General features: G+C 44.2%; 2 protein-coding genes across 2 annotated transcripts; one reads left to right on the top strand and one right to left on the bottom strand.

The window, feature by feature from the left end:
* Positions 1-4,449: 4,449 nt before the first annotated feature.
* On the bottom strand, positions 4,450-24,024 carry LOC109892491 (probable palmitoyltransferase ZDHHC8). Its single transcript, XM_020485058.2, has 10 exons — positions 23,206-24,024; positions 11,077-11,198; positions 9,385-9,542; positions 7,480-7,652; positions 7,246-7,348; positions 7,006-7,097; positions 6,765-6,897; positions 6,517-6,631; positions 6,090-6,208; positions 4,450-5,967 (listed from the first exon to the last, which is right to left on the bottom strand). The coding sequence occupies exons 1-10, from the start codon at positions 23,307-23,309 to the stop codon at positions 4,867-4,869; spliced, it is 2,220 nt and encodes a 739-aa protein (XP_020340647.1). The 5' UTR covers positions 23,310-24,024; the 3' UTR covers positions 4,450-4,866.
* LOC109892492 (rhodopsin-like) lies at positions 23,674-25,498 on the top strand. The gene has a single exon (XM_020485061.2). The coding sequence runs from the start codon at positions 24,084-24,086 to the stop codon at positions 25,290-25,292; it is 1,209 nt and encodes a 402-aa protein (XP_020340650.1). The 5' UTR covers positions 23,674-24,083; the 3' UTR covers positions 25,293-25,498.
* The last annotated feature ends 620 nt before the right edge of the window (positions 25,499-26,118 follow it).

Below are 26,118 nucleotides of genomic sequence, written 5' to 3'. Positions count from 1 at the left end.
ATGTGGACATGAAGCCTGGGTTAGGGTTGAACTGGGATGTGGACATGAAGCCTGGGTTAGGGTTGAACTGGGATGTGGACATGAAGCCTGGGTTAGGGTTGAACTGGGATGTGGACATGAAGCCTGGGTTTGGGTTGAACTGGGATGTGGACATGAAGCCTGGGTTAGGGTTGAACTGGGATGTGGACATGAAGCCTGGGTTAGGGTTGAACTGGGATGTGGACATGAAGCCTGGGTTAGGGTTGAACTGGGATGTGGACATGAAGCCTGGGTTTGGGTTGAACTGGGATGTGGACATGAAGCCTGGGTTTGGGTTGAACTGGGATGTGGACATGAAGCCTGGGTTAGGGTTGAACTGGGATGTGGACATGAAGCCTGGGTTAGGGTTGAACTGGGATGTGGACATGAAGCCTGGGTTAGGGTTGAACTGGGATGTGGACATGAAGCCTGGGTTAGGATTAGGGTTGAACTGGGATGTGGACATGAAGCCTGGGTTAGGATTAGGGTTGAACTGGGATGTGGACATGAAGCCTGGGTTAGGGTTGAACTGGGATGTGGACATGAAGCCTGGGTTTGGGTTGAACTGGGATGTGGACATGAAGCCTGGGTTAGGGTTGAACTGGGATGTGGATATGAAGCTAGGGTTAGGGTTGAACTGGGATCTGGACATGAAGCCTGGGTTAGGGTTGAACTGGGATGTGGACATGAAGCCTGGGTTAGGGTTGAACTGGGATGTGGACATGAAGCCTGGGTTTGGGTTGAACTGGGATGTGGACATGAAGCCTGGGTTAGGGTTGAACTGGGATGTGGATATGAAGCTAGGGTTAGGGTTGAACTGGGATGTGGATATGAAGCTAGGGTTAGGGTTGAACTGGGATCTGGACATGAAGCCTGGGTTAGGGTTGAACTGGGATGTGGACATGAAGCCTGGGTTAGGGTTGAACTGGGATGTGGACATGAAGCCTGGGTTAGGGTTGAACTGGGATGTGGACATGAAGCCTGGGTTTGGGTTGAACTGGGATGTGGACATGAAGCCTGGGTTAGGGTTGAACTGGGATGTGGACATGAAGCCTAGTTAGGGTTGAACTGGGATGTGGACATGAAGCCTGGGTTAGGGTTGAACTGGGATGTGGACATGAAGCCTGGGTTTGGGTTGAACTGGGATGTGGACATGAAGCCTGGGTTTGGGTTGAACTGGGATGTGGACATGAAGCCTGGGTTAGGGTTGAACTGGGATGTGGACATGAAGCCTGGGTTAGGGTTGAACTGGGATGTGGACATGAAGCCTGGGTTAGGGTTGAACTGGGATGTGGACATGAAGCCTGGGTTAGGATTAGGGTTGAACTGGGATGTGGACATGAAGCCTGGGTTAGGATTAGGGTTGAACTGGGATGTGGACATGAAGCCTGGGTTAGGGTTGAACTGGGATGTGGACATGAAGCCTGGGTTTGGGTTGAACTGGGATGTGGACATGAAGCCTGGGTTAGGGTTGAACTGGGATGTGGACATGAAGCCTGGGTTAGGGTTGAACTGGGATGTGGACATGAAGCCTGGGTTTGGGTTGAACTGGGATGTGGACATGAAGCCTGGGTTAGGGTTGAACTGGGATGTGGACATGAAGCCTGGGTTAGGGTTGAACTGGGATGTGGACATGAAGCCTGGGTTAGGGTTGAACTGGGATGTGGACATGAAGCCTGGGTTTGGGTTGAACTGGGATGTGGACATGAAGCCTGGGTTTGGGTTGAACTGGGATGTGGACATGAAGCCTGGGTTAGGGTTGAACTGGGATGTGGACATGAAGCCTGGGTTAGGGTTGAACTGGGATGTGGACATGAAGCCTGGGTTAGGGTTGAACTGGGATGTGGACATGAAGCCTGGGTTAGGATTAGGGTTGAACTGGGATGTGGACATGAAGCCTGGGTTAGGATTAGGGTTGAACTGGGATGTGGACATGAAGCCTGGGTTAGGGTTGAACTGGGATGTGGACATGAAGCCTGGGTTTGGGTTGAACTGGGATGTGGACATGAAGCCTGGGTTAGGGTTGAACTGGGATGTGGATATGAAGCTAGGGTTAGGGTTGAACTGGGATCTGGACATGAAGCCTGGGTTAGGGTTGAACTGGGATGTGGACATGAAGCCTGGATTAGGGTTGAACTGGGATGTGGACATGAAGCCTGGGTTTGGGTTGAACTGGGATGTGGACATGAAGCCTGGGTTAGGGTTGAACTGGGATGTGGATATGAAGCTAGGGTTAGGGTTGAACTGGGATGTGGATATGAAGCTAGGGTTAGGGTTGAACTGGGATCTGGACATGAAGCCTGGGTTAGGGTTGAACTGGGATGTGGACATGAAGCTTGTGGCAAAAACAACAACTAATACAAAAAAAGGAACAAAACAGTCACTTTTTTATTTGTCAAAACAACTACAAAATATTAATAAAGCATGACTTCATCAGACACAAAATAATAGAATGTCTCATCATCATCACATTACATTATTTCTCAAATGCATTATCAAACACATATATCAAAACACATATATCAAAACACATATTTCAAAACACATATACCAAACACATACAGTACCAGTCAAAAGTTTGGACACACCTACTTATTCAAGGGTTTTTCTTTATTTGGACTATTTTCGACATAATAGTGAAGACATCAACATTATGAGATAACACATATGGAATCATGTAGTAACCAAAAAAGTGTTAAACAAATCAGAATATGTTTTATATTTGAGATTCTTCAAAGTAGCCCCCCTTTGCCTTGATGGCAGCATTGCACACTCTTGGCATTCTCTCAACCTGCATCATGAGGAATGCTTTTCCAGCAGTCTTGAAGGAGTTCCCACATTTGCTGAGCACTTGTTGGCTGCCTTGCCTTCACTCTGTGGTCCAACTCTTCCCACACCATTTCAACTGGGTTGAGGTCGGGTGATTGTGGAGGCCAGGTCACTTGATGCAGCATTCCATCACTCTCCTTATTGGTCAAATAGCCCTGACTCATTGCCCTGTTGAAAAACAAATGATAGTCCCACTAAGCTCAAACCAGATGGGATGGCGTATCACTGCAGAATGCTGTGGTAGTCATGCTGGTTAAATGTGCCTTGAATTGTAAATAAAACACAAACATTCACCAGAAAAGCACCCCACACCATCACAACTTCTCCTCCATGCTTGGTGGGAACGGTGGGAACCTCACATGCGGAGATCATCCGTTCACCTACTCTGCATCTCACAAAGACACGACGGTTGGATCCAAAAATCTCACATTTCGACTCATCAGACCAAATTAGACGGATTTCCACCAGTCTAATGTCCATTGCTCGGGTTTCTTGGCCCAAGCAAGTCTCTTCTTATTATTGGTGTCCTTTAGTAGTGGTTTGTTTGCAGCAATTCAACCATGAAGGCCTGATTCACACAGTCTCCTCTGAACAGTGGATGTTGAGATCTGTCTGTTACTTGAACTCTGTGAAGCATTCATTTGAGCTGCAATCTGAGGTGCAGTTAACTCTAATGAATTAATCCTCTGCAGCAGAGGTAACTCTGGGTCTTCCTTTCCTGTGGCGGTCCTCATGAGAGCCAGTTTCATCAAAGCACGTGATGGTTTTTGCGACTGCACTTGAAGAAACTTTAAAAGTTCTTGAAATGTTCCGGATTGACTGACCTTCATCTCTTAAAGTAATGATGGACTGTCATTTCTCTTTGCTTATTTGAGCTGTTCTTGCCATAATATGGACTTGGTATTTTACCAAATAGGGCTATCTTCTATATACCACCCCTTGTCACAACACAACTGATTGGCTCAAACACATTATGAAGGAAAGAAATTCCACAAATGAACTTTTAACAAGGCACAACTGTTAATTGAAATGCATTACAGGTGACTTGTAACAAATCTCCTCTTCGTCTGAGGAAGAGCAGTCAAGATCGGACCAACAAGCAGCGTGGTAAGTGTCCATGTTAATATTTTAATATAACAGAACACAAAACAAAAATAACAACGAGAATGTAAGAAACGAAACAGTCCTGTCAGGTGAAACAACACAAAACAGGAAACAACTACCCACCAACACAGGTGGGAACAGGCTACCTAAGTATGGTTCTCAATCAGAGACAACAATGATTGGGAACCATACCAGGCCAAACACATAGAAGTACAAAACCTAGAACAAAACCTAGAATGCCCACCCCAACTCACGCCCTGACCAAACCAAAATAGAGACATAAAAAAGGAACTAAGTTCAGGACGTGACATGACTACCTCATGAAGCTGGTTGAGAGAATGCCAAAAGTTTGCAAAACTGTCATCAAGGAAAAGGGTGACTACTTTGAAGAATCTCAAATATAAAATATATTTGTTTAACACTTTTTTGGTTACTACATGATTGCATATGTGTTATTTCATAGTTTCGATGTCTTCACTATTATTCTACAATGTAGAAAATAGTCAAAATAAAGAAAAACACTTGAATGAGTAGGTGTGTCCAAACTTTTGACTGGTACTGTATATCAACAATCAAAGATAAGTATTCTGAACTCTGTTCTAGTTGAGCTTATTGGTTCCTTTGACTACATGAGGAGGCACAACTGTCTGCCAATTGGCCACTGTCCTGAGAATCAGATATCTGCATATGGTGTTGGTTTAACACTCGGTCTTTATTCAAAACACACCCTTGTCTAGCAAGAGGACCAAGTATAAATATCTGTACAAAATTATTCCCATAACTGCATATTGATGTCCTCTCGACTCCCACACAGACACACTTACACCGTGCTGGGAAGTTGTGGATATACAGGCTAACACTGCAGAGTGGTGTGGCTGACTGGCTGCATACACCCTCAAGAAGACTTAGTGTTTCCTACTTGGATAGAGCCAGGGGTGCTGAGTCCTTGCCCTCCATGGCGCATATGAGTGAGGGGCGTTTTGGGGGGACGCATGGGGCAGAGGAAGAGGAGGGGGTGTGGGGAAGGGTGGAGGAGGAGGATGAGGGCTTGGCCTGCCTGTCTGGGGGGAGGTAAGATGGGGAGGGTGAACGACCCTTACTCTGTAGGCCACTGCTCTGCAGTGGGGAGCTGGAAGTCCTGGGGGCTCGGGTCAGAGAGGATGATGAGGCGCTGGAGAGGGGCGACCTCGTACCTGCGTACCCCAAAATACCTGTGCTCATCATGAACTCCCTGGAGCCGTATGAGGGCGGGGTGGGGGCGCGGGAACCCGGGGGGCGCATGCTGTCTGCAGGGAGGCTGCGTCTGCTGGGGATGTCGTAGACCCCCATGTCTGGGCAGCCATATAGGGCCTGGGACCTGGCCTGCATCCGCAGCATCCTGTCCTTCGCCTCCATCTCCTGCCGCTCCTTAATGGAGGCCACGATGGACTTGGAGAGGTTATCGTAGCGGATCGGAGAGGCCTCCCGATGGATCAAGGTCTGTGGGGAGAGGTCCCTGTGCATCAGGGCCTGAGGGGTGACGTCCCGTAGAGAGGGGTCCCTGGGTAAAGTGTCCCTTGTCTGGGGAGATTGTCTGCTGACCCCCATGAACACGGGGCTGTAGGAATGTGAAGGGGACCCCTGCAGCACACTGCCATCGAGGCCCAGGGTCAAGAATTGGGGGTGGTAGTGAAGTGGCGGTCCCCCTCGCTGGGGCAGGTAGTTAGGGTCACCTGGGTTCACCAGGTTGCTGTAGGAGAAGCTGCTGCGGCTGGACAGGGGGTTGTGAGGGGGGAACCTGCCCGGAGACACCTTTTGGGAGATCAGACCCTCTGAGTGCAAGGCCGGCAACTTGTTTCCATGTCTATAGGCGTGTTTATGGGTGAGGAAGTGGGAGTTAAGGGTGAGAGAGTTGAGCTGGTGTGGAGAGGACATGGGACCCGACTGGAAGGCTAGCTGCTGGTCCACTCTGGCCAGGATGGGTTCTGATGACAAGTAATGACCTCTACTGCTGCCCCCCTGTTGCTCTGGTGCCACCTAGATGTAACCACAACCACAACATATAACAGACCGTCAGAGAGCTCTCAAACCACAACCACGATCTGTGAAAATGGCTGCACAGTGTATCTGATGTCATTATTGCGAATGATATGACTGACCTGTTGGACAGATAAGGGGGGTGTTGGCTTGGTGGGGGACTGCGGTGCTGGCCTGAGCTGCTGCAGGATCTGCCCAGGGGGAGGGCTCAATGGTTTGGGATGAAGACTACTCTCTGGAACTGAAACACAGAGGAAGGAGGATTAATATTCACCAAAATAAATGTGAAATAAATGACAATCGTATCTAGTGGGACTGAGCTAGTCCAGAGAGAGACAGCAATGTATGTGGAATCTAACACAAGCCTTTCATGGTACATGAAATAATGTAACCACCATGATGCAGTGTTGAGAGCAGTGGATGACCGTTTGAGGGGTTTCTGGACTGTTTCAAGTTTCTTCATGATAATTTCCTCAAGTCATCTATAATACGAGGTGCATAAATACAGGTACTATATGCTTGTTTGTCAGATTAGTAACGTGACCCTACCCTCTAGGGCTGCTAGGTGGCTCTTCAGCAGTTTGGGGTCTGGTTTGGGGTGCAGTGGGGGTGGGGTGTTCAGGCGTTTAATATCTGGCTCATCCATACCGTCAGCAGACAGGCGCTGAGAGCGGAAGAGAAGGAAACACAGTTCATTATATCTGATCTGCTGATGAAGTCTAATAACGATGCTGTGTGTGTGTGTGTGTGAATAGGGGATCTTCCCTAATGAGGGTATTTGGGGTGGACAGACTTACTTTACTTTGGAGATCATGACGCTGGACACCGTTATCCCTGACCCTAATAATTGGGATCTGTCTGTCAGTCTCTGGTTTCAGGAAAGGAGGCATGATGCGAACTGCTGATTTCTTAATGGGCCTCGCTGTATACCTGGTATGGTCCAAGCAAATAGATGAGTTAATGAGCTCCAATTTAGGGTCCGTTTACAATATATTATACTGTACATGATGTTTACATAAAACATGAAATGTTTCTTACTTTGGAGAGATGGGACTACATATGAGATACTCCAAGTTGCCACAGCAACCTAGAGTGAAAGGGTTGACCCCTCCTTGAAACTTCCCAGTAACCTGTGAAAAAGTAACCAACAATTTCCTAATTAAAGTGGTGGAGAGTCTCAACCTAGAGTCACCCCATTATATAGTACAGAAACCTTTTATCTAGTCATTTAAAAGCATGAGTAACATGGAATGAAGTACAGCCCAGGGTTTGTCTGACCTGTTCATTGGTGGTTCTGCCCCTAGATACCAGATAGAGGTGGAACCCTGTGAGGCCCAGGACAGGAATGAAGAACAGGCCTGATACACTCATCACCACCAAGCTGGACAAAGCAGTAAAGGAGACTCAACAGCTCTCTTTAGGAAGCTTTGCAGATGAATGACCATCATACTGCACATACTGTATGAACACACACACACACTGAGCACACAGAGTGTGTGTAAGTAAGGATACGTGACAGTACAGTGCAGCTTCAACAGGTCTTCCTGATGGTGTAGAATGTAGAGTAGGCTACCGGAGAACACGCCCACCATGTGCATCGTGAGTGACAGCAGAAACAGGAAGAAGTAGCGGTAGTTCCGCCTCCCGATACAGTTGTTCACCCAGGGACAGTGGTGGTCAAAGTCCTGCATGCGATTATGACACAATGGAATACAACATTAGATAAAACATTCAATCACTCTGAGAATTATGACAACATATTGTAGCAGCCTACTTTACATGACTCTGTCCAACATTGTGTATCCATGCTACAAACAGTATTTTGGAGTGGTCTAGCTAGCCACTTACACATGGTATTGATAATGATTGGACAATGAAAAAACATTATCATCAGAAGTCAAATATCATACAAATGTCGATATGCACTTAGCTGTCTTAATATACCTCAGTGTACACACACAGATTTTCCCAACCCTTTTTAAATATCTCTCTCCGCTCCAGGGACAATAAAGGATTGGGGGAAAGGGATTAACCTGATTAATGTGATCCCTCTCTCACCCCTCCCCCTCTATCCCTCCATCATTCTCTCTCCCCCATCCACCATTACCCTACAGCCACACACACACATCACAGACAAACTGAATTGGTCCACCCACACAGACAGCATCGTGAAGAAGGTGCAGCAGCGCCTCTTCAACCGAGGGGGGACTGAAGAAATACGGCTTGTCACCAAAAGCACTCACAAACTTCTACAGATGCACAAGCGAGAGCATCCTGTCGGGCTGTATCACCGCCTGGTATGGCAACTGCACCGCCCACAACCGTAAGGCTCTCCAGAGGGTAGTGAGGTCTGCACAACGCATCACCGGGGGCAAACTACCTGCCCTCCAGGACACCTACACCACCCGGTGTCACAGGAAGGCCATAAAGATCATCAAGGACAACAACCACCCAAGCCACTGCCTGTTCACCCCGCTATCATCCAGAAGGCGAGGTCAGTACAGGTGCATCAAAGCAGGGACCGAGAAACTGAAAAACAGCTTCTATCTCAAGGCCATCAGACTGTTAAACAGCCACCACTAACATTGAGTGCTGCCAACACACTGACTCAACTCCAGCCACTTTAATAATGGGAATTGATGGAAATTGATGTAAAATATATCACTAGCCACTTTAAACAATGCTACTTAATATAATGTTTACATACCCTACATTATTCATTGTGTATGTATATACTGTACTCTATATCATCTACTGCATCTTTATGTAATACATGTATCACTAGCCACTTTAAACTATGCCACTTTGTTTACATACCCTACATTACTCATCTCATATGTATATACTGTACTCGATACCATCTACTGCATCTTTCCTATGCCGTTCTGTACCATCACTCATTCATATCTTTATGTACATATTCTTTATCCCTTTACACTTATGTGTATAAGGTAGTAGTTTTGGAATTGTTAGGTTAGATTACTCATTGGTTATTACTGCATTGTCGGAACTAGAAGCACAAGCATTTCGCTACACTCGCATTAACATCTGCTAACCATGTGTATGTGACAAATCAATTTGATTTGACTATTGACCCTACTCAGACCCACCCTCCCCCTCAACAACTACAGCACACCCTCCCTCCCCTCCCTCCACCCTCCACCCTCCCTCATCACCCTCTCCTCCACCCCTTCCTACCCTTCTCCACCAACCCTTCCTCCCCACCACCCCTTTCTCCCCCTCTCCTCCCCACCACCCCTTCCTCTCTCTCCTCACCACCCCGTCCTCCCCCTCTCCACTACCCCTTGCTTGTTCTGTCTCCCTTTCCTCCCTCTCTCCCTTTATCACTTTCTAACCCGTCCTCCCTTTCTCCTCCTTCCCTCTCCCTCTCTCACCTCCCTCTCCCCTCCCTCTCACCTCTACACAGTGGTCACAGACACTGCAGTGGGAGCATCGTGGAGGTCTGTAAAAGTGGCAGGAGGCACACCACTTCAGCCTGACCTGGACACCCTTCACATCCACATTCTTGTAGAGCGGAGCGCGGAGGTCATCGTCCTTGTCCTCGTCCTCATTAGCTGAAACACAAACACACAGCTCAACATGAAGTACAGATCAATGGCACAACACTGGGAGTGGGGTAACACTAGACATACACTACCGTTCGAAAGTTTGGGGTCATTATAAATGTCCTCGTTTTTGAAGGAAAAGCACATTTTATGTCCATTAAAATAACATCAAATTGATCAGAAATACAATGTAGACATTGTTAATGTTGTAAATGACTATCGTAGTTGGAAACTGATTATTCTTTTATGGAATATCTACATAGGCGTACAGAGGCCCATTATCAGCAACTCCTGTGTTCCAATGTCACGTCGTGTTAGCTAATCCAAGTTTATAATTTTAAAAGGCTCATTGATCATTAGAAAACCCTTTTGCAATTATGTTAGCACAGCTGAAATCTGTTGTTCTGATTAAAGAAGCAATAAAACTTCTTTAGACAAGTTGAGTATCTGGAGCATCAGCATTTGTCGGTTCGATGACAGACTCAAAATGGCCAGAAACAAAGCCCTTTCTTCTGAAACTCGTCAGTCTATTCTTGTTCTGAGAAATTAAGGCTATTCCATGCAAGAAATTGCCAAGGAACGGAAGATCTTGTACAACGCTGTGTACTACTCCCTTCACAGAACAGCGCAAACTGGCTCTAACGAGAATAGAAAGAAGAGTGGGAGGCCCCGGTGCACAACTGAGCAAGAGGTCAAATACATTTTAGTGTCTACTTTGAGAAACAGATGCCTCACAAGGCCTCAACTGGCAGGATTCATTCAATAGTAGCCGCAAAACACCAGTCTCAAAGTCAACAGTGAAGAGGTGACTCCGGGCACAGCCCGGTTCGACCTGTGCCTACGCTCTGGAGGTGCCGGGGCTAAAGTGGGCATTCATTCTGGAAGAATCCAGTGCTCCCCCACAGCCTGGTTCATCCTGTGCCTGCTCCACGGACCAGGCCTCCAGTTGGTCTCCCCAGCCTGGTGAGTCCTGTGCCTGCTCCACGGCCTGCAGCGAGGGTCTCCAGTCCAGGGCTTTGTTTCAGATACTCAACTAGTCTAAAGAAGGACAGTTTTATTGCTTCTTTAATCAGAACAACAGTTTTCAGCTGTGCTAACATAATTGTAAAAGGGTTTTCTAACGATCAATTAGCCTTTTAAAATGAAAAACTTGGATTAGCTAACACAACGTACCATTGGAACACAGGCGGGATGGTTGTTGATAAAGGGCCTCTGTACGCCTATGTAGATATTCCATTAAACATCTGACGTTTCCAGCTACAATAGTAATTTACAACATTAACACTGTCTACATTGTATTTCTGATCAATATGATGATATTTTAACGGACAGAAAATGTGCTTTTCTTTCAACAACAAGGACTTTTCTATGTGACCCCAAACTTTTGAATGGTAGTGTACATCTGTGTGTAGTTTATCATTCTATTCAAGAATAAATCCAATGCACTAGCTAGTATGTTATAACTAGTAGACAATAATTCAATACAGTTGAACTGTAATTTACAGTACTGAATAGACTTGTGCATAGTATAGTAGTTATTCACCCATGGGGAGAACGCCTGCATCCATAAAGGTTGCCATGGTGAAGTTGGCCAAGACAAGGAAGAACAAGATGGCACTGCATGGTGGTACGTAGGTTGACACAGTCACTGCCAGCCACGGGCACCTGGGACAGAGACAAGATGCAGATCAGTGGACTCACAATGCACACACATTACACTCACAGTACACACACATTACACTCACAATACACACACATTACACTCACAATACACACACATTACACTCACAGTATACACACATTACACTCACAGTATACACACAGCACACACACAGTATACACACATTACACTCACAGTATACACACATTACACCCACAGTATACACACATTACACTCACAGTATACAGACAGCACACACACAGTATACACACATTACACTCACAATGCACACACATTACACTCACAGTACACACACATTACACTCACAATACACACACATTACACTCACAATACACACACATTACACTCACAGTACACTCACAATACACACACATTACACTCACAATACACACACATTACACTCACAATACACACACATTACACTCACAATACACACACATTACACTCACAGTATACACACATTACACTCACAGTATACACACAGCACACACACAGTATACACACATTACACTCACAGTATACACACAGCACACACACAGTATACACACATTACACTCACAGTATACACACATTACACCCACCGTATACACACAGCACACACACAGTATACACACATTACACTCACAGTATACACACATTACACCCACCGTATACACACAGCACACACACATTACACTCACAGTATACACACAGCACACACACAGTAATATACCTAGGTTGAATGTGTTCAAATGGGCATAAATCTATAGCTCTCTGGCTCAGTGTAAGAATAAATCAACAGTCATTATCATAAATATTTGGTTGCCTCAGCAGGAAAATGTAATTGAATACATTTATATTGTTTTACTGTCCAAAACTTACACTAGTTTCCGAACTCGGCAATGCCAAATTCAGTCTGATCTCGAACTTCATGGCGTTTGCACTGCCATAAAGCAAATATGTTTAAAACTAGAGAATTAGATTTGCTGTGAGGATTCCATGATTATATATCTACAGTGTCAGATGAAATAGAGGCTCTGTACATTAATCAGGGTTCCTGAAGGAGACACAGATAAAAGGCACAGTGAATTACAGTATAATGATTACATTTCAGCATGAGTAACCTATGCATTATCTGCATTTTAAGAACAAATATATTGTACACTGGAATTGAGTTCAAAGCCATGCTGCTGTGAAGATTTTATCTTCACCTGAAAAACTTTGGGCCTCTTACATTATCATAACTGGTATTAGCATCTCCTTCCTGTGGGGTATGCCATTGAAGTGCAGACTGTGTATTAATGACCATGAATGTAACAGTGACCGTAACAGGACCGTGATCAGTGTGAAAACAGAAACTGGACGGCTCCTCCACCCCACATGACCCAAAGGTGCAAATGTCAAGGGTCAGGATGTGACGAGGGCAGAACATGTACAGTGCATTTGGAAGGTATTCAGAACCCTTCCCCTTTTCCAGATTTTGTTACGTTAAAGCCTTATTCTAAAATTGATTAAATTGTTTTTTTCACCCTCATCAATCTACACACAATACCCCATAATGACAAAGCAAAAACAGGTTTTTAGACACTTTTGCAAATGTATAAAAATAAACATCACATTTACATAAGTATTCAGACCCTTTACTCAGTACTTTGTTGAAGTACCTTTGGCAGCGATTACAGCCTCGAGTCTTATTGGGTAAGACTCTGTACTTTGTTCCATTCATCTTTCCCTCAATCCTGACTAGTCTTCCAGTCTCTACCGCTGAAAAACATCCCCACAGCATGATGCTGCCACCACCTTGCTTCACTATAGGGATGGTATTGGCCAGGTGATGAGTAATGCCTGGTTTCCTCCATGTGATGCTTGACATTCACATTACAGAGTTCAATCCTGGTTTCATTAGAGCAGAGAATCTTGTTTCTCATGGTCTGAGAGTCCTTTAGGTGCCTTTTGGCAAACTCCAAATGGGCTGTCATGTGCCTTTTTCTGAGGAATGGCTTCCGTCTGGCCACTCTACAATAAAGGCCTGATTGATGGAGTGCTGCAGAAATGGTTGTCCTTCTGGAAGTTTCTCCCATCTCCAAAGAGGAACTCTGGAGCTCTGTCAGAGTGATCATCGGGTTCTTGGCCCTTCTCCTCCGATTGCTCAGTTGGGCCGGTCAGCCAGCTCTAGGAAGAGTCTTGGTGGTTCTAAACTTTTTCCATTTAAGAACGATGGCGGCCACAGTGTTCTTCGACCTCATGGCTGGATTTTTGCTCTGACATGCACTGTCAACTGTGGGACCTTATATGTCCAACCAATGGAATTTACCACATGTGGACTTCAGTCAAGTTGTAGAGACGTCTCATGGATGATCAATGGAAACAGGATGCACCTAAGCTCAATTTCGTGTCACATAGCAAATATATTTGCAAACATTTATAAAACCCTGTTTTCGCTTTGACATTATGGGGTATTATGTGTAGATTGATGAGGGACATGTTTTTATTTGATTAATTTTAGAATAAGGCTGTAACGTAACAATATGTGGAAAAAGTTAAGGGGTCTGAATACTTTCTGAATGCACTGTATGTGTGAACTGAACTCCAATGGAATGTCTTTAGACTGACCGTGACTGTGAAACAGACAACATTTTGACCAAATTTAGAGTCCCTTCCCCAGCTCTAGCTCCAGCCCAGCGTAGTGCAAGATCCCCAAGCCCTACAGAACAGCCCCAGTTAGGATGAGCGTGTGGGGGAAGGTGGTTACCCCGGAAGGAATGCCTGGTAATGAAATGCCAGCTGCAATCCCAATAATCCCAGGATTATGGACTCTGGATTACAGACCACTCTGCCAGCCCACAATGGTGGCATCCTCGCATCAGACGCCAAACACACAGAACCTGCTGTCAGCGGCCAGCAGCACACATAGCCCAAAAGACCCCATTCCATGCATATAGAATAAAATAAACCATACATACTCCATCACCTATACAGCTGCAAAAGACATGCCTGCCTTTAAAGACAAACAGCCTTCAAAGGCAAGTACAGTATAGTTATGTACTGGAGAAACAGCTGTGTCTGAAGATCTGTCAGAGTAATGCTCCTCTATAAGGATTTACTTAAAGGCCCAACGCAGCAGTTTTTATCTCAATATAAAATTATCTCTGGGTAGCAACTAAGCACCTTACTGTGATTGTTTTCAATTAAAATGGTCAAAAAAACTAAACAAAAAAAGAGCCCTTTAGCAAAGAGAAATTTCTCAAGCAAGAATTTTGCTAGGACTGTCTAGGTGTGGTCTGAGTGGGTAGGGGAAAACGGAAAACTAGACATTATTGGCAGAGATGTTTGGAACTCTCTTTCTTATTGGTCTATAAACTAATTTACCGCCTGGTGATGGCACCAGGCAGGCCAAAACTCCATTCCACCAAAACAGGCTGACATTTTAGTCGGTATTTGCAAACAGCTCTTACACTAAAAAGGCATTATCATAATTTTCACAATTTAACAGTATTATTCCAACCTCATAGTGTGTAAATATACAGTGGGGCAAAAAAGTATTTAGTCAGCCACCAACTGCGCAAGTCCTCCCACTTAAAAAGATGAGAGAGGCCTGTAATTTTCATCATAGGTACACTTCAACTATGACAGATGAAATGAGAGAGAAAAAAATCCAGAAAATCACATTGTAGGATTTTTAATGAATTTATTTGCAAATTATGGTGGAAAATAAGTATTTGGTCAATAACAAAAGTTTATCTCAATACTTTGTTATATACCCTTTGTTGGCAATGACAGAGGTCAAACGTTTTCTGTAAGTCTTCACAAGGTTTTCACACACTGTTGCTGGTATTTTGGCCCATTTCTCCATGCAGATCTCCTCTAGAGCAGTGATGTTTTGGGGCTGTTGCTGGGCAACATGGACTTTCAACTCCCTCCAAAGATTTTCTATGGGGTTGAGATCTGGAGACTGGCTAGGCCACTCCAGGACCTTGAAATGCTTCTTACGAAGCCACTCCTTCGTTGCCCGGGCGGTGTGTTTGGGATCATTGTCATGCTGAATGACCCAGCCACGTTTCATATTCAATGCCCTTGCTAATGGAAGGAGGTTTTCACTCAAAATCTCACGATACATGGCCCCATTCATTCTTTCCTTTACACGGATCAGTCGTCCTGGTCCCTTTGCAGAAAAACAGCCCCAAAGCATGATGTTTCCACTCCCATGCTTTACAGTAGGTATGCTGTTCTTTGGTTGCAACTCAGCATTATTTGTCCTTCAAACACGACGAGTTGAGTTTTTACCAAAAAGTTATATTTTGGTTTCATCTGACCATATGACATTCTCCCAATCTTCTTCTGGATCATCCAAATGCTCTCCAGCAAACTACAGACGGGCCTGGATATGTAAATATTGTCATGTTTGAGTTGTACTTAAATTGTCATAACAGAGCTAGATTACATGGATATGTGCATTATACTGTACCATTGTACTACACATTATACTGTACCCTTGTACTACACAGAGTCCATACTGTACTTGTCCCAGTATATCTACAGTATACTGTACTTGTCCCAGTATATCTACAGTATACTGTACTTGTCCCAGTATATCTACAGTATACTGTACTTGCAAGTCTAGCCACCCTACAGTATAAATAGGAAATGTGGATTAAGTTGGCAGATTCAGGGGTAGCTGCCAGCTGGGCAGCACTAAATAGTAGGGATCAAGCCCAGTCAGTCTGGAGTGGTGTTCATGTGCCTGCATACCACTTTCACTGCCCTCCTATACCAGCAAGACCAATGGGTAGTGGGGAAAACAAGGAGCCAAAAAGGCAATTAGGAATAAGTATACTGGCACTGTTCATCTTTTTAAAACAAATGATTTATCTGGTTGATTCCCCTACCATTTCACCCATCTGTCAAATAATGGATGCATCACCTAAAAATACTAAATGAGCACAGTATGGAAGATAATGATATTGGATTCCAAATAAGTAGAAATCAGTCAAACTCATTTGGGATGAGTGCGGAGGGTCGGCCCGCGACTAATTGTTTTCTTATCAAATGGATTATTCCTGTGGAAGCCTTTGCATGAGTGGCCCTGCTGCCTGGACCATCATTGGTTTGTGACCATCTGGAGCAACTGCACATGGAGAGTTCCTCACGCTGCAGTATGGCCAGGCGGGTAGACAAGCCACTGCCCTGCGCCTAATGAAACAGACAGCAGAGCTGTATTAAATCATCCAGAAGGGTAAACTGCTGCTGAGACTGTCCAATCTGCACACTGCCATGCCTGAGAAGAGCCCAGCTGTTGGTCAGCGAGTCAACACCACCACTGTCGCATCGGTCAAGCAGCAAGCAGAGGAGAGCATTAGAGATTCTCACAACTACAGATCCTTGAACATTTCATGGATGTTAGACATGTTGAATAAGATGTGATCTTCAGACCTATGGAAGGTACTGTATGACTTGGCATTAGCCACAATTGATTACACTGAATGAACACATAACACTGTTATAAGATGGTTTGGAGAGACTACGTCATTGAACTATAAAAACTATGGCTTGAATATCAATGACATATTTCTATTACATATAATAATGTTGTATGTGTAGGGATCGATGTGTAGGTGGGAAAAAAACAAAATGTTTGTTTGGGTGGGGAGGGAGGGAGGGAGGGATAGAGAGGAGTGTAATTCTATAAATATCTGACCCACTACGGGTGTGTATCACATCTGACCTCCTCCCCTCTGCACATGGTCCCATAATTAACTCAGAATGAAAGGTCAAGAAGGCTTCTACGTACAGAACTTTGCAACATCTCAGCTACATTAAATGTTGAGATTAACTGACAAATTGTTACTAGGAAACACCCTTGACGTTACCATTTGTAAGAATCTTTGCTTGTTTGTGGTTCTACCCTTAGTACCAAACACTATAAGTGTTTAGTGATGCTTGAATATCCAACGAATGTAGCTTTATAAAAAAAACTAGCTTTATAAAAAAACTACATTAATTCTACTGCACCAACAATCAAACATACAAAATGACATTCTGTAGCTTTATCCAAGGCCCTTTGGCCTTTGTATGCCTTTTGTGAATAGGATAAAAGCAGAAGTCAAATGTCCATCTCGCGTGGAGTAATTAAGCAATAAGGCCAGAGGGGGTTGTGGTATATGGCCAATATACCACAGCTAAGGGCTGTTCTTATGCACAACGCAACACGGAGTGCCTGGATACAGCCCTTAGTCGTGGTATATTAGCCATATACCACAAAACCCGAGGTGCCCAATTGCACCCTCACCCTCACCTCCCCACCCCTTGGCTGAACCAAGGTTGATTTTATGACGGGATAACCAATTTGGTCAAGACACTGGCAGGAGCTGTCATCTGTCCATCCCTGCTTTTAAAGGAACTAAGTAAATGCCTGTCTAACAGTAAAGGCCTGTCTAACAGTAATGTAGGCCTACATATGATGTAATGGCAAAAGATTGTCCCTCCAGATTCCATTTCTTCTGCTGCTGCCAAATAATGATATAATTTACAGCAAAGGGTGGTTCCCAAAGATCTGGGGTCATGTCCAAATAAATAAATGTGCTTCCTTCAAAGTGTTGATGAAACGGGCCTCCACTGCTTCCTGAGTGAAAGGGAAAACAAAGAGCTTGTGTGATTGGGCTGGACTGCTCTGTTTCAACATGACCTTATCTATGAGTAATGGCTGTTCATGGAATAGACAATTTCAGACATACAGTGCCTTCGGAAACTATTCAGACTCCTTGACTTTTTCCAAATGTTGTTAGGTTACAGCCTTCTTCTAAAATTGATGAAATGTTTTTTTTCCATCATCTATCTACTCACAATACCCCATAATGACAAAGCAGAAACAGGTTTTAAGAAATGTTTGCTAATTTATAAAAAATAAAAACGGGTATATCACATTTACATAAGTATTCAGACTCTTTACTCAGTACTTTGTTGAAGCACCTTTGGCAGCAATTATAGCCTTGAGTCTTCTTGGGTATGATGCACTCTGGAGCAGGTTTTCATCAAGGATTTCTCTGTACTTTCCTCCGTTCTTCTTTGCCTCGATCCTGACTAGTCTCCCAGTCCCTGCCGCTGAAAACATCCCCACAGCATGTTGCTGCCACCACCATGTTTCACTGTAGGGATGGTGCCAGGTTTCTTCCAGATGTGACGCTTGGCATTCAGGCCAAAGAGTTCAATCTTGGTTTCATCAAACCAGAGAACCTTGTTTCTGATGGTCTGAGAGTCTTTAGGGGCCTTTTAGGCACATAACAGCAAGCGGGCTGTTATGTGCCTTTTACTGAGGAGTGGCTTCCGTCTGGCCACTCTACCAGGCCTGATTGGTGGAGTGCTGCAGAGATGGTTGTCCTTCTGAAAGGTTCTCCCATCTCCACAGAGGAACTCCAAAGCTCTGTCAGAGTGACCATCGGGTTCTTGGTCACCTCCCTGACCAAGGCCCTCCTCCCCCGATTGCTCAGTTTGGCTGTGCGGCCAGCTCTAGGAAGAGTCTTGGTGGTTCCGAACTTCATCCATTTAAGAATGATGGAGGCCACTGTGTTCTTGGGGACCATCAATACCGCAGACAATTTTGGGTACTCTTCACCAGTTCTGTGCCTCGACACAATCCTGTCTCTGAGATTTAAGGACAATTCCTTCAACCTTATGGCTTGGTTTTTGCTCTGACATGCACTGTCAACTGTGGGACCTTATATAGACAGGTGTGTGCCTTTCCAAATCATGTCCAATCAATTGAATTTACCCCAGGTGGACTCTCAGAGCAAAGGGTCTGAATACTTATTTAAATAAGGTACTTTTGTTTTTTATCCTTAATACATTTGCAAACATTTCTAAAAACCTGATTTCACTTTGTCATTATGAGGTATTGTGTGTAGATTGTTGAGGATTTTTTATATCCATTTTAGAATAAGGCTGTAACATAACAAAATGTGTAAAAAGTGAATGAGTCTGAATACTTTCTGTCGATACTATGCTTTATTATAGTGAAATCTCTCACTGGGAACGTTTTCATAAAGTTATATTCTCTCTTGTTGGTGATCTTCAATCTTCAGAGAATTCTGCAATAATAACCACAGTGCAGTAGCCCTAGCGTTTAAGAGCATTGGGCCGGCCAGTAACCGAAAGGTCACAAGTTCGAATCCCAATCAGGCAAGTTGGAAAAAACCTGCCGTTCGCCCTTGAGCGAGGCAGTTAACCCCAAACAACTGCTCCCGGGCGATAATGACATAGATTTCGACGAAGGCAGCCCCCCGCACCGCTTTTGATTGAGATATCAACTAAGGTGATTTCAATGTTAAATCAACCAAAAATTGCACCCTGTCATTGGATTTAAATTCCCCTACGTTGATGTCTTTTAGTCATTTTAGGCAAATCCAATCAGTTTTCCATGTTGATTCAACATCATCACATTGATTTTAATGATTTTTTATGAAGTAGAAACCATGTTGATTCAACCAGTTTTTGCCCAGAAGGGTGCCACCCACATACAGCAGCAGCATACTGATGCCAATCACTCGCACACACATAAACACTTCCACACTCACCGCTGCTGCTAATATTTATTATCTATCCTGTTGCCTAGTCACTTTACCCATACCTACATGTACATTCACTCTTAGAAAAAAGGGGCTATCTAGAACCTAAAAGGGTTCTTTGGCTGCTTTGAATAACCAATTTTGGTTCCAGGTAGAACCATTTTCACAGAGGGATCTCCATGGAACCCAGAAGGGTTGTACATGGAACCAAAAAATGTTCTTCTATGAGGACAACCGAAGAACCCTTTTGAAATCCTTTTTTCTAAGGGTGTAGGTACCTCAATTACCTCGTACCCCTACACAGATCGCCTCAGTACTGGTACTCCCTGTATATAGCCATGTTATTTTTTACTCGTTATTCATTTTTTCACTGTGTATTTATTCCTTGTGTCACTATTTCTACTCTGCATTGCTGTAAAAGGACCCGTAATAAGCAACCCGTAATAAACAACACCTGTTGTTTACAAAGTTTACAAAGCATGTGACAAATAAGATTTGATTTGACCAGAAGACAATGGTCTCTACTCCTCTTGCCAGATTCCAAGATTGAGGAGCCTTAGTTTCAACACTACTTCCCACAGATGGGGGAATCAAAGGGCATCGACCAGAAAATCGTGATCCTAATCCGAAACGTCACATATGTTAGAGCCCTGGTATTCGAAGTTGGGGTTGCGAGGTTAACAATACTTTTTGGAGAGAACCAAACTTTAAGAGTAGTTTCTTTTATGGGACAAAACACAAATGTTTTTTTATTGAGTAAATGTATTTATTGGTTCCCTTTATTTTGATAAGCGAGATGAAAGTGTAATGAATTAAAGGTTATTTGTTGATGTGAAAATCTAAATGTACTGATTTTGAGCTTGTGTTATTAGATTTGCGGTGGGGTAGGAATCCCAGATATTATTGTGAAAGAAATGGGTCCCCGCTGAATTTTACCACTGTGAATACCACTGTGCTAGAGGACCCAATTGAAACTTTGCTTGAAAAACAACAGAGGAGGAAACTTGGACATATCTGGCTACAGGGGTCAGGGTTCAGTGGACTTAGTTAACAGCTGTTATGGTATTAGGTCTACTCACCAAGGCTCTACTAGCAATCTAGGGGATAATGTTGGCAGTGATCCTCACATTACTAAAAGGTCGTTTTGAGAATACAAGGGATTCATTCGGGAACCCGTTTTGCTCTAAACTGACCCAGTCTGACTCCTAGGAAATATACCTGACTCAAAGTTCTCAGCATCATTGCACTCTGGAAGAAGTTAACATAGTTTTTACACCAAATTCAAATAGCCTACAGTAGCTCAGATTAAGAGGATCAACATGATATTAGGCAATGAAATGTAACTACCAGTGGCGTAAAATACTTGAGTAAAAATACTTTAAGGTACTACTTAAGTCTTTTTTTACGGGTTCTTGTACTTTACAATTTATATTTTATATTTTACAATTTATATGCTATATATACAAATGCATGTTTCTGTTTCAGCCACACCTGTTGCTGACAGGTGTATAAAATCGAGCACACCGCCATGCAATCTCCTTAGACAAACATTGTCAGTACAATAGCCTTACTGAAGAGCTCAGTGACTTTCAACGTGGCACTGTCATAGGATGTGACCTTTCCAACAAGTCAGTTCGTCAAATTACTGCCCTGCTAGAGCTGCCCCGGTCAACTGTAAGTGCTGTGAAATGTGAAGTGGAAACATCCAGGAGCAACAATGGCTCAGCCGCGAAATGGTAGGCCACACAAGCTCACAGAACGGGGCAGCTGAGTGCTGAATTGTGTAGCGCGTAAAAAATAGTCTGTCCTCAGTTGCAGCACTCACTACCGAGTTCCAAACTGCCTCTGGAAGCAACGTCAGCACAAGAACTGCACACAACCTTAGATCACCATGCGCAATGCCAAGCATCGGCTGGAGTGGTGTAAAGCTCGCCGCAATTGGACTCTGGAGCAGTGGAAACGTGTTCTCTGGAGTGACGAATCACGCTTCACCATCTGGCAGTCCGACGATGAATCTGGGTTTGGTGGATGCCAGAACACTGCCAGTGAAGGGAAGTCTTAACGCTAAATGACACAATGGTATTTTAGACGATTCTGTGGTTCCAACTTTGTGGCAACCGTTTGTGGAAGGCCCTTTCCTTTATCAGCATGACAATGTCCTGTGCACAAAGCAAGGTCCATACAGAAATGGTTTATCGACATTGGCATGGAATAACTTGACTGGCCTGCACAGAGCCCTGACCTCAACCCCATCGAACATCGTTGGGGTGAATTGGAACGCCGACTGCGAGCCAGGCCTAATGGCCTAACATTAGTGCCCGACCTCACTAAAGCGCTTGTGGCTGCAGCAATGTTCCCACATCTAGTGTAAAGCCTTCCCAGAAGAGTGGAGGCAGTTATAGCAGCAAAGGGGGCACCAACTCCATATTAATGCCCATGATGTTGAAATGAGATGTTCGACGAGCAGGTGCCCACATATTTTTGGTCAATAGTGTACTTTTACTTCATTACATTCCTAAAAAAAATTATGTACTTTTTACTCCGTACATTTTCCCTGACACCCAAAAGTTACACTTTGAATGTTGGCAGTACAAGAAAATGGTCCAATTCACACACTTATCAAGAGAACATCCCTCCCTGGTCATCCCTACTACCTCTGATCTGGCTGACTCACTAAACACATGACTCTTTGGTCAATTATGTCTGAGTGTTGGAGTGTGCCCCTGGTTATATGTAAACAAATGAAAAACGAGAAAATTGTGCCTTCAGGCTTGCTTAATATAAAGAATTAGAAATTATATATACTTTTACTTTGATACTTATGTATATTTTACCAATTACATTTTCTTTTGATACTTAGGTACATTTAAAACCAAATACTTTTAGACTTTTACTCAAGTAGTATTTTACTGGGTGAGTTTTCAGTTTTCTATTTAAGGAATCTTTACTTTTATTCAAGTATGAAAAATGGGTAATTTTTCCACCACTGGTAACTACTAATGGACAGTTTTGGGTACAGTATTGCTGAACTGTTTTATGAATAATATTGCATATTGATATGCAAATAAAATTACACACCAGAATATTTTTGGGGGTCTTTTTGACTAAATTGCTTATTCTCGCCCCCAAAAATTGTGTCATCGTTACACTTCTGTCTGATTGAACGCTACAAAAACACCGGGGAATGTTCTAAATTCCGAATGTGAATGTGTCAAATGTTTATACTAGTTTGCATAGTGCGTGAGCAACATGACCTATTTTATCACAATATTTCACTGGAGAAAGCTACAGTTTGGAGTAAACGTGCATGCTCATTGCCTTATCCATTGAATTCTCTTTAAATCTCCAGACCAATTCATGTATGGAATAGTATACTGTAGTTTCGAAAGGGTAGGCCTACATTCGTGTCTGTTTTTAACTACTTTTCCTGAAGGAGACATAGTGGTCAACTTACGTAAATACGAAGAATAAAGTGGTGGACCCAACGAGGAGTACGGCAGCGGTGGACACTGGAATAAACGCGCTGGCTTTAATTCTCTCATCGCCGCTGGTGGGCATTCTGTAGCCTACTTTCCACAAACATCAGCAGTTTATTCTAACGAAACGATTACACCAAGATAAAATAATGATCCACGATACGATGTATTCCCACTCTTCTATGTCCTGATCTCTGTCCTGGTTTTCGATGGATCAAATGCAAACGAATGCATGGTGAAAAAGTCCAATGAACTGTGACCGTTTTGGTAATCCCACAGTCCCGACTGGTCCCGAAAAATTTTGCGAAGCCGCGCAGTTTACTGGTCAGGGCTCTGTTTGTGGGGGTTTCGCCGGGGGGAAGAATGAATTACGTAAACTACACTATAGCAGGCCAGACCACGTTGTGCTGTATGTTAACCCCCCAAAAATACAACAATTATTTAATTTCATATTAATATAATTTTTTAATCATACTCTTGATTAAAAATGTAATTTGCTTTACCATGGAAATGCATTTGTGTCATTAGAAATGGACAATAATGTTGCACTATAGTCAGAGATAGAATATTACACATTTGTACATAATTGAATGCTAACAACCTAAACATAGGCTATTCACACCCTGGTACAGTATATGGTGGTCAGGTTACTCCTTTACACTGATCCAAGTTTAGTTAGGTTTTTCTCTTCTGTATTGGGATACAATGAGCCTCATGTGTTCTCCAAGTACTGAAGACAAGAAATGTATAGCAAATGTGAGGTTGAGTCTCTAAGGACTTGTTGTGGGGTTGGACCTGAAGCATGATATTAACATCCCTTATACATGTTGAGCCATCAAATAAGGCTCAGACATAGATGCCTCAGGTCATCATGGATGCAAAGGATTGGATCGAAGCCTTAATCCGAGGGCTGATGTGCCTAGTAGGGATCCTGGGGAACAACTGGCTGGGTCTTCGCTCTCTCCCTGGACCTAAGTCCCATCTCCGCACCAACGAGCTCCTCTTCATCAACCTGGCCGTCTCCAACCTCATCACCAACTACCTGGTGGACCTCCCTGATACCATGGCTGACTTTGCTGGCCGCTGGTTCCTGGGGGAAGCCTACTGCGGTGTGTTCCGGTTCTGCTCGGACCTGTCGGAGACCAGCAGTATCTTCTCTACCTTGTTTATTAGTGTGTTCTGGTACCAGAAGCTGGTGGGCTCTCTGAAACGCGGAGGAGCTCCGGTCCAGCTGGACAGCCTCTGTCTCGTAGCCTGTCTCCTGGCTGGCAGCTGGACAGTGGCTGGGGTCTTCAGTGTTCCACACTTCTTCTTTGTCCAGGTGGACAGTGGGAATGAGAGCCACAAGGACTGTATAGAAGTATTTCCCTCCCAAACTGCAAGGCAGACCTATGAGACATTGTATCTGACCCTCGCAAACGCCCTCCCCATCGCTGGTATAGTGTTCTCCAGCATCCAGATTGTGATCACTCTGCTAAGGAACCAGATGCGTATCAAGGGCCTGACTTCTGACCATCACAAGGGGACAGATAATACTCTACCTAACCAGCGGGAGAAGATGGACATCTCAGAGAAATATGATGAAACAGGCATCAAGACTTCTGATAAAGAGGCAGATTTACCAATAGTTGCTTCTCCAGATTTCCCTCAGAGTTCTAGAAACCAGAGGATTTCAGACATCCGCCCCAACCTGCCTGGTGTCTCCTGCTCTGTCCTACCTTGTGCAGGACCCTCTGTTGTACACAGCTCAATCAGTTCCCCCCTCTACCAGGTTGAGGTTGGTGAGAGCAGAGTCAGAGCTTCACCAGATCTCCAGAGGACCTCCCAGCCTCCAGCTAAGCTCAGCCCAGGCACGCAGGTGAAGGCAGCCAAGAGCGTGGTGGCTGTGGCCACTGTGTTTGTGGTGTGCTGGGTGACCCACCTCTTACTGAGGATATCCAGCAACATCCACAAGTCCTCCGTAGTGGTGGAGGTGGCCAGCTACATCGCATCCTCTTACACCTGCATCATACCTTACATCTTCCTCTATGGAGTAAAGAAACTGTCTTGCTCCTGCCGAAGGTAGATAGACATGGTTATACACACATTGCTAATTTACTGGCATCAACCCAGACCCACTGCTACGTAGAACTGCTGCTCTTTAGGACATCTGTGTTGTCTGAAAATAAATTGAAATTAGATTGGCTAATCACCATGATTTCATTAGTGTAATTATACTACTGTAAACAGGCAGTATATCCACATTTTTCTGGTCATGGCGGGGCTGCTCTGGTCTACTTATTGCCCCTGCCCAGCGGAGGGGTGGCTGACAACGCCTGGGTAGACGAACACACCCTATAAGTAGATAAGAGCTGGCTGTTCCCTCTTGATTGAGCATGCCAGTGATCATGAAGGAACGAGAAAGCATGCTCACGTAACGGGGAACGCCCACTTACGCAGACAGGAACCATGACCATTCTTTTCAATGGTAAACAGCCTGAGTGAACTATATTATTTATCCATCTGATGTATATACTATCACATCTAAGTGAATATCAGCGAACTCTAATTACTCTCTGAAAGATACAGCTAGGCTGGCAGGTAGCCTAGCAGTTAGAACGTTGGCCCAGCAACTGAAAGGTCGTTGGTTTGAATATCTGAACCGGCAGCGTGAAAAATCTGTCAGTGTGCCGTTGAGCAAGACACAACCCTATAAAACACATTTCACTGCACCTATCTGGTGTGTGACAAAACCTATTTTTGGCAATGGTGACAATCACAAGAATGTTAATGTTGTCAACCCTGCAGAATGTAAGCTACATAAAATACACTATAGATATTACATACTATAAAAGTTTTTGTTAACAGCATTTCAACTTCAGGTGAGTTTAATTTAAGTGCTTCATGAGGTT

This window comes from Oncorhynchus kisutch, linkage group LG6, assembly GCF_002021735.2.
Source record: "Oncorhynchus kisutch isolate 150728-3 linkage group LG6, Okis_V2, whole genome shotgun sequence".
Classification (NCBI taxonomy): Eukaryota; Metazoa; Chordata; class Actinopteri; order Salmoniformes; family Salmonidae; genus Oncorhynchus; species Oncorhynchus kisutch.
Note: the sequence above shows the minus strand (reverse complement) of the source record. Positions and strands in the feature narration are given on the sequence as shown.

Bases quoted from the DNA above. Each gene is read 5' to 3' on its own strand.
- LOC109892491 (XM_020485058.2), bottom strand. From the start codon at position 23,309: ATGCCCACCAGCGGCGATGAGAGAATTAAAGCCAGCGCGTTTATTCCA. The intron at 9,543-11,076 runs GTGAATAACTAC...TTTGTGTTTCAG, and splicing joins TGCAGGCGTTCTCCCCATGG to CTAATGAGGACGAGGACAAG. The intron at 7,349-7,479 runs GTATCCTTACTT...TGCTTTGTCCAG, and splicing joins AAGCTGCACTGTACTGTCAC to CTTGGTGGTGATGAGTGTAT.
- LOC109892492 (XM_020485061.2), top strand. From the start codon at position 24,084: ATGCCTCAGGTCATCATGGATGCAAAGGATTGGATCGAAGCCTTAATC.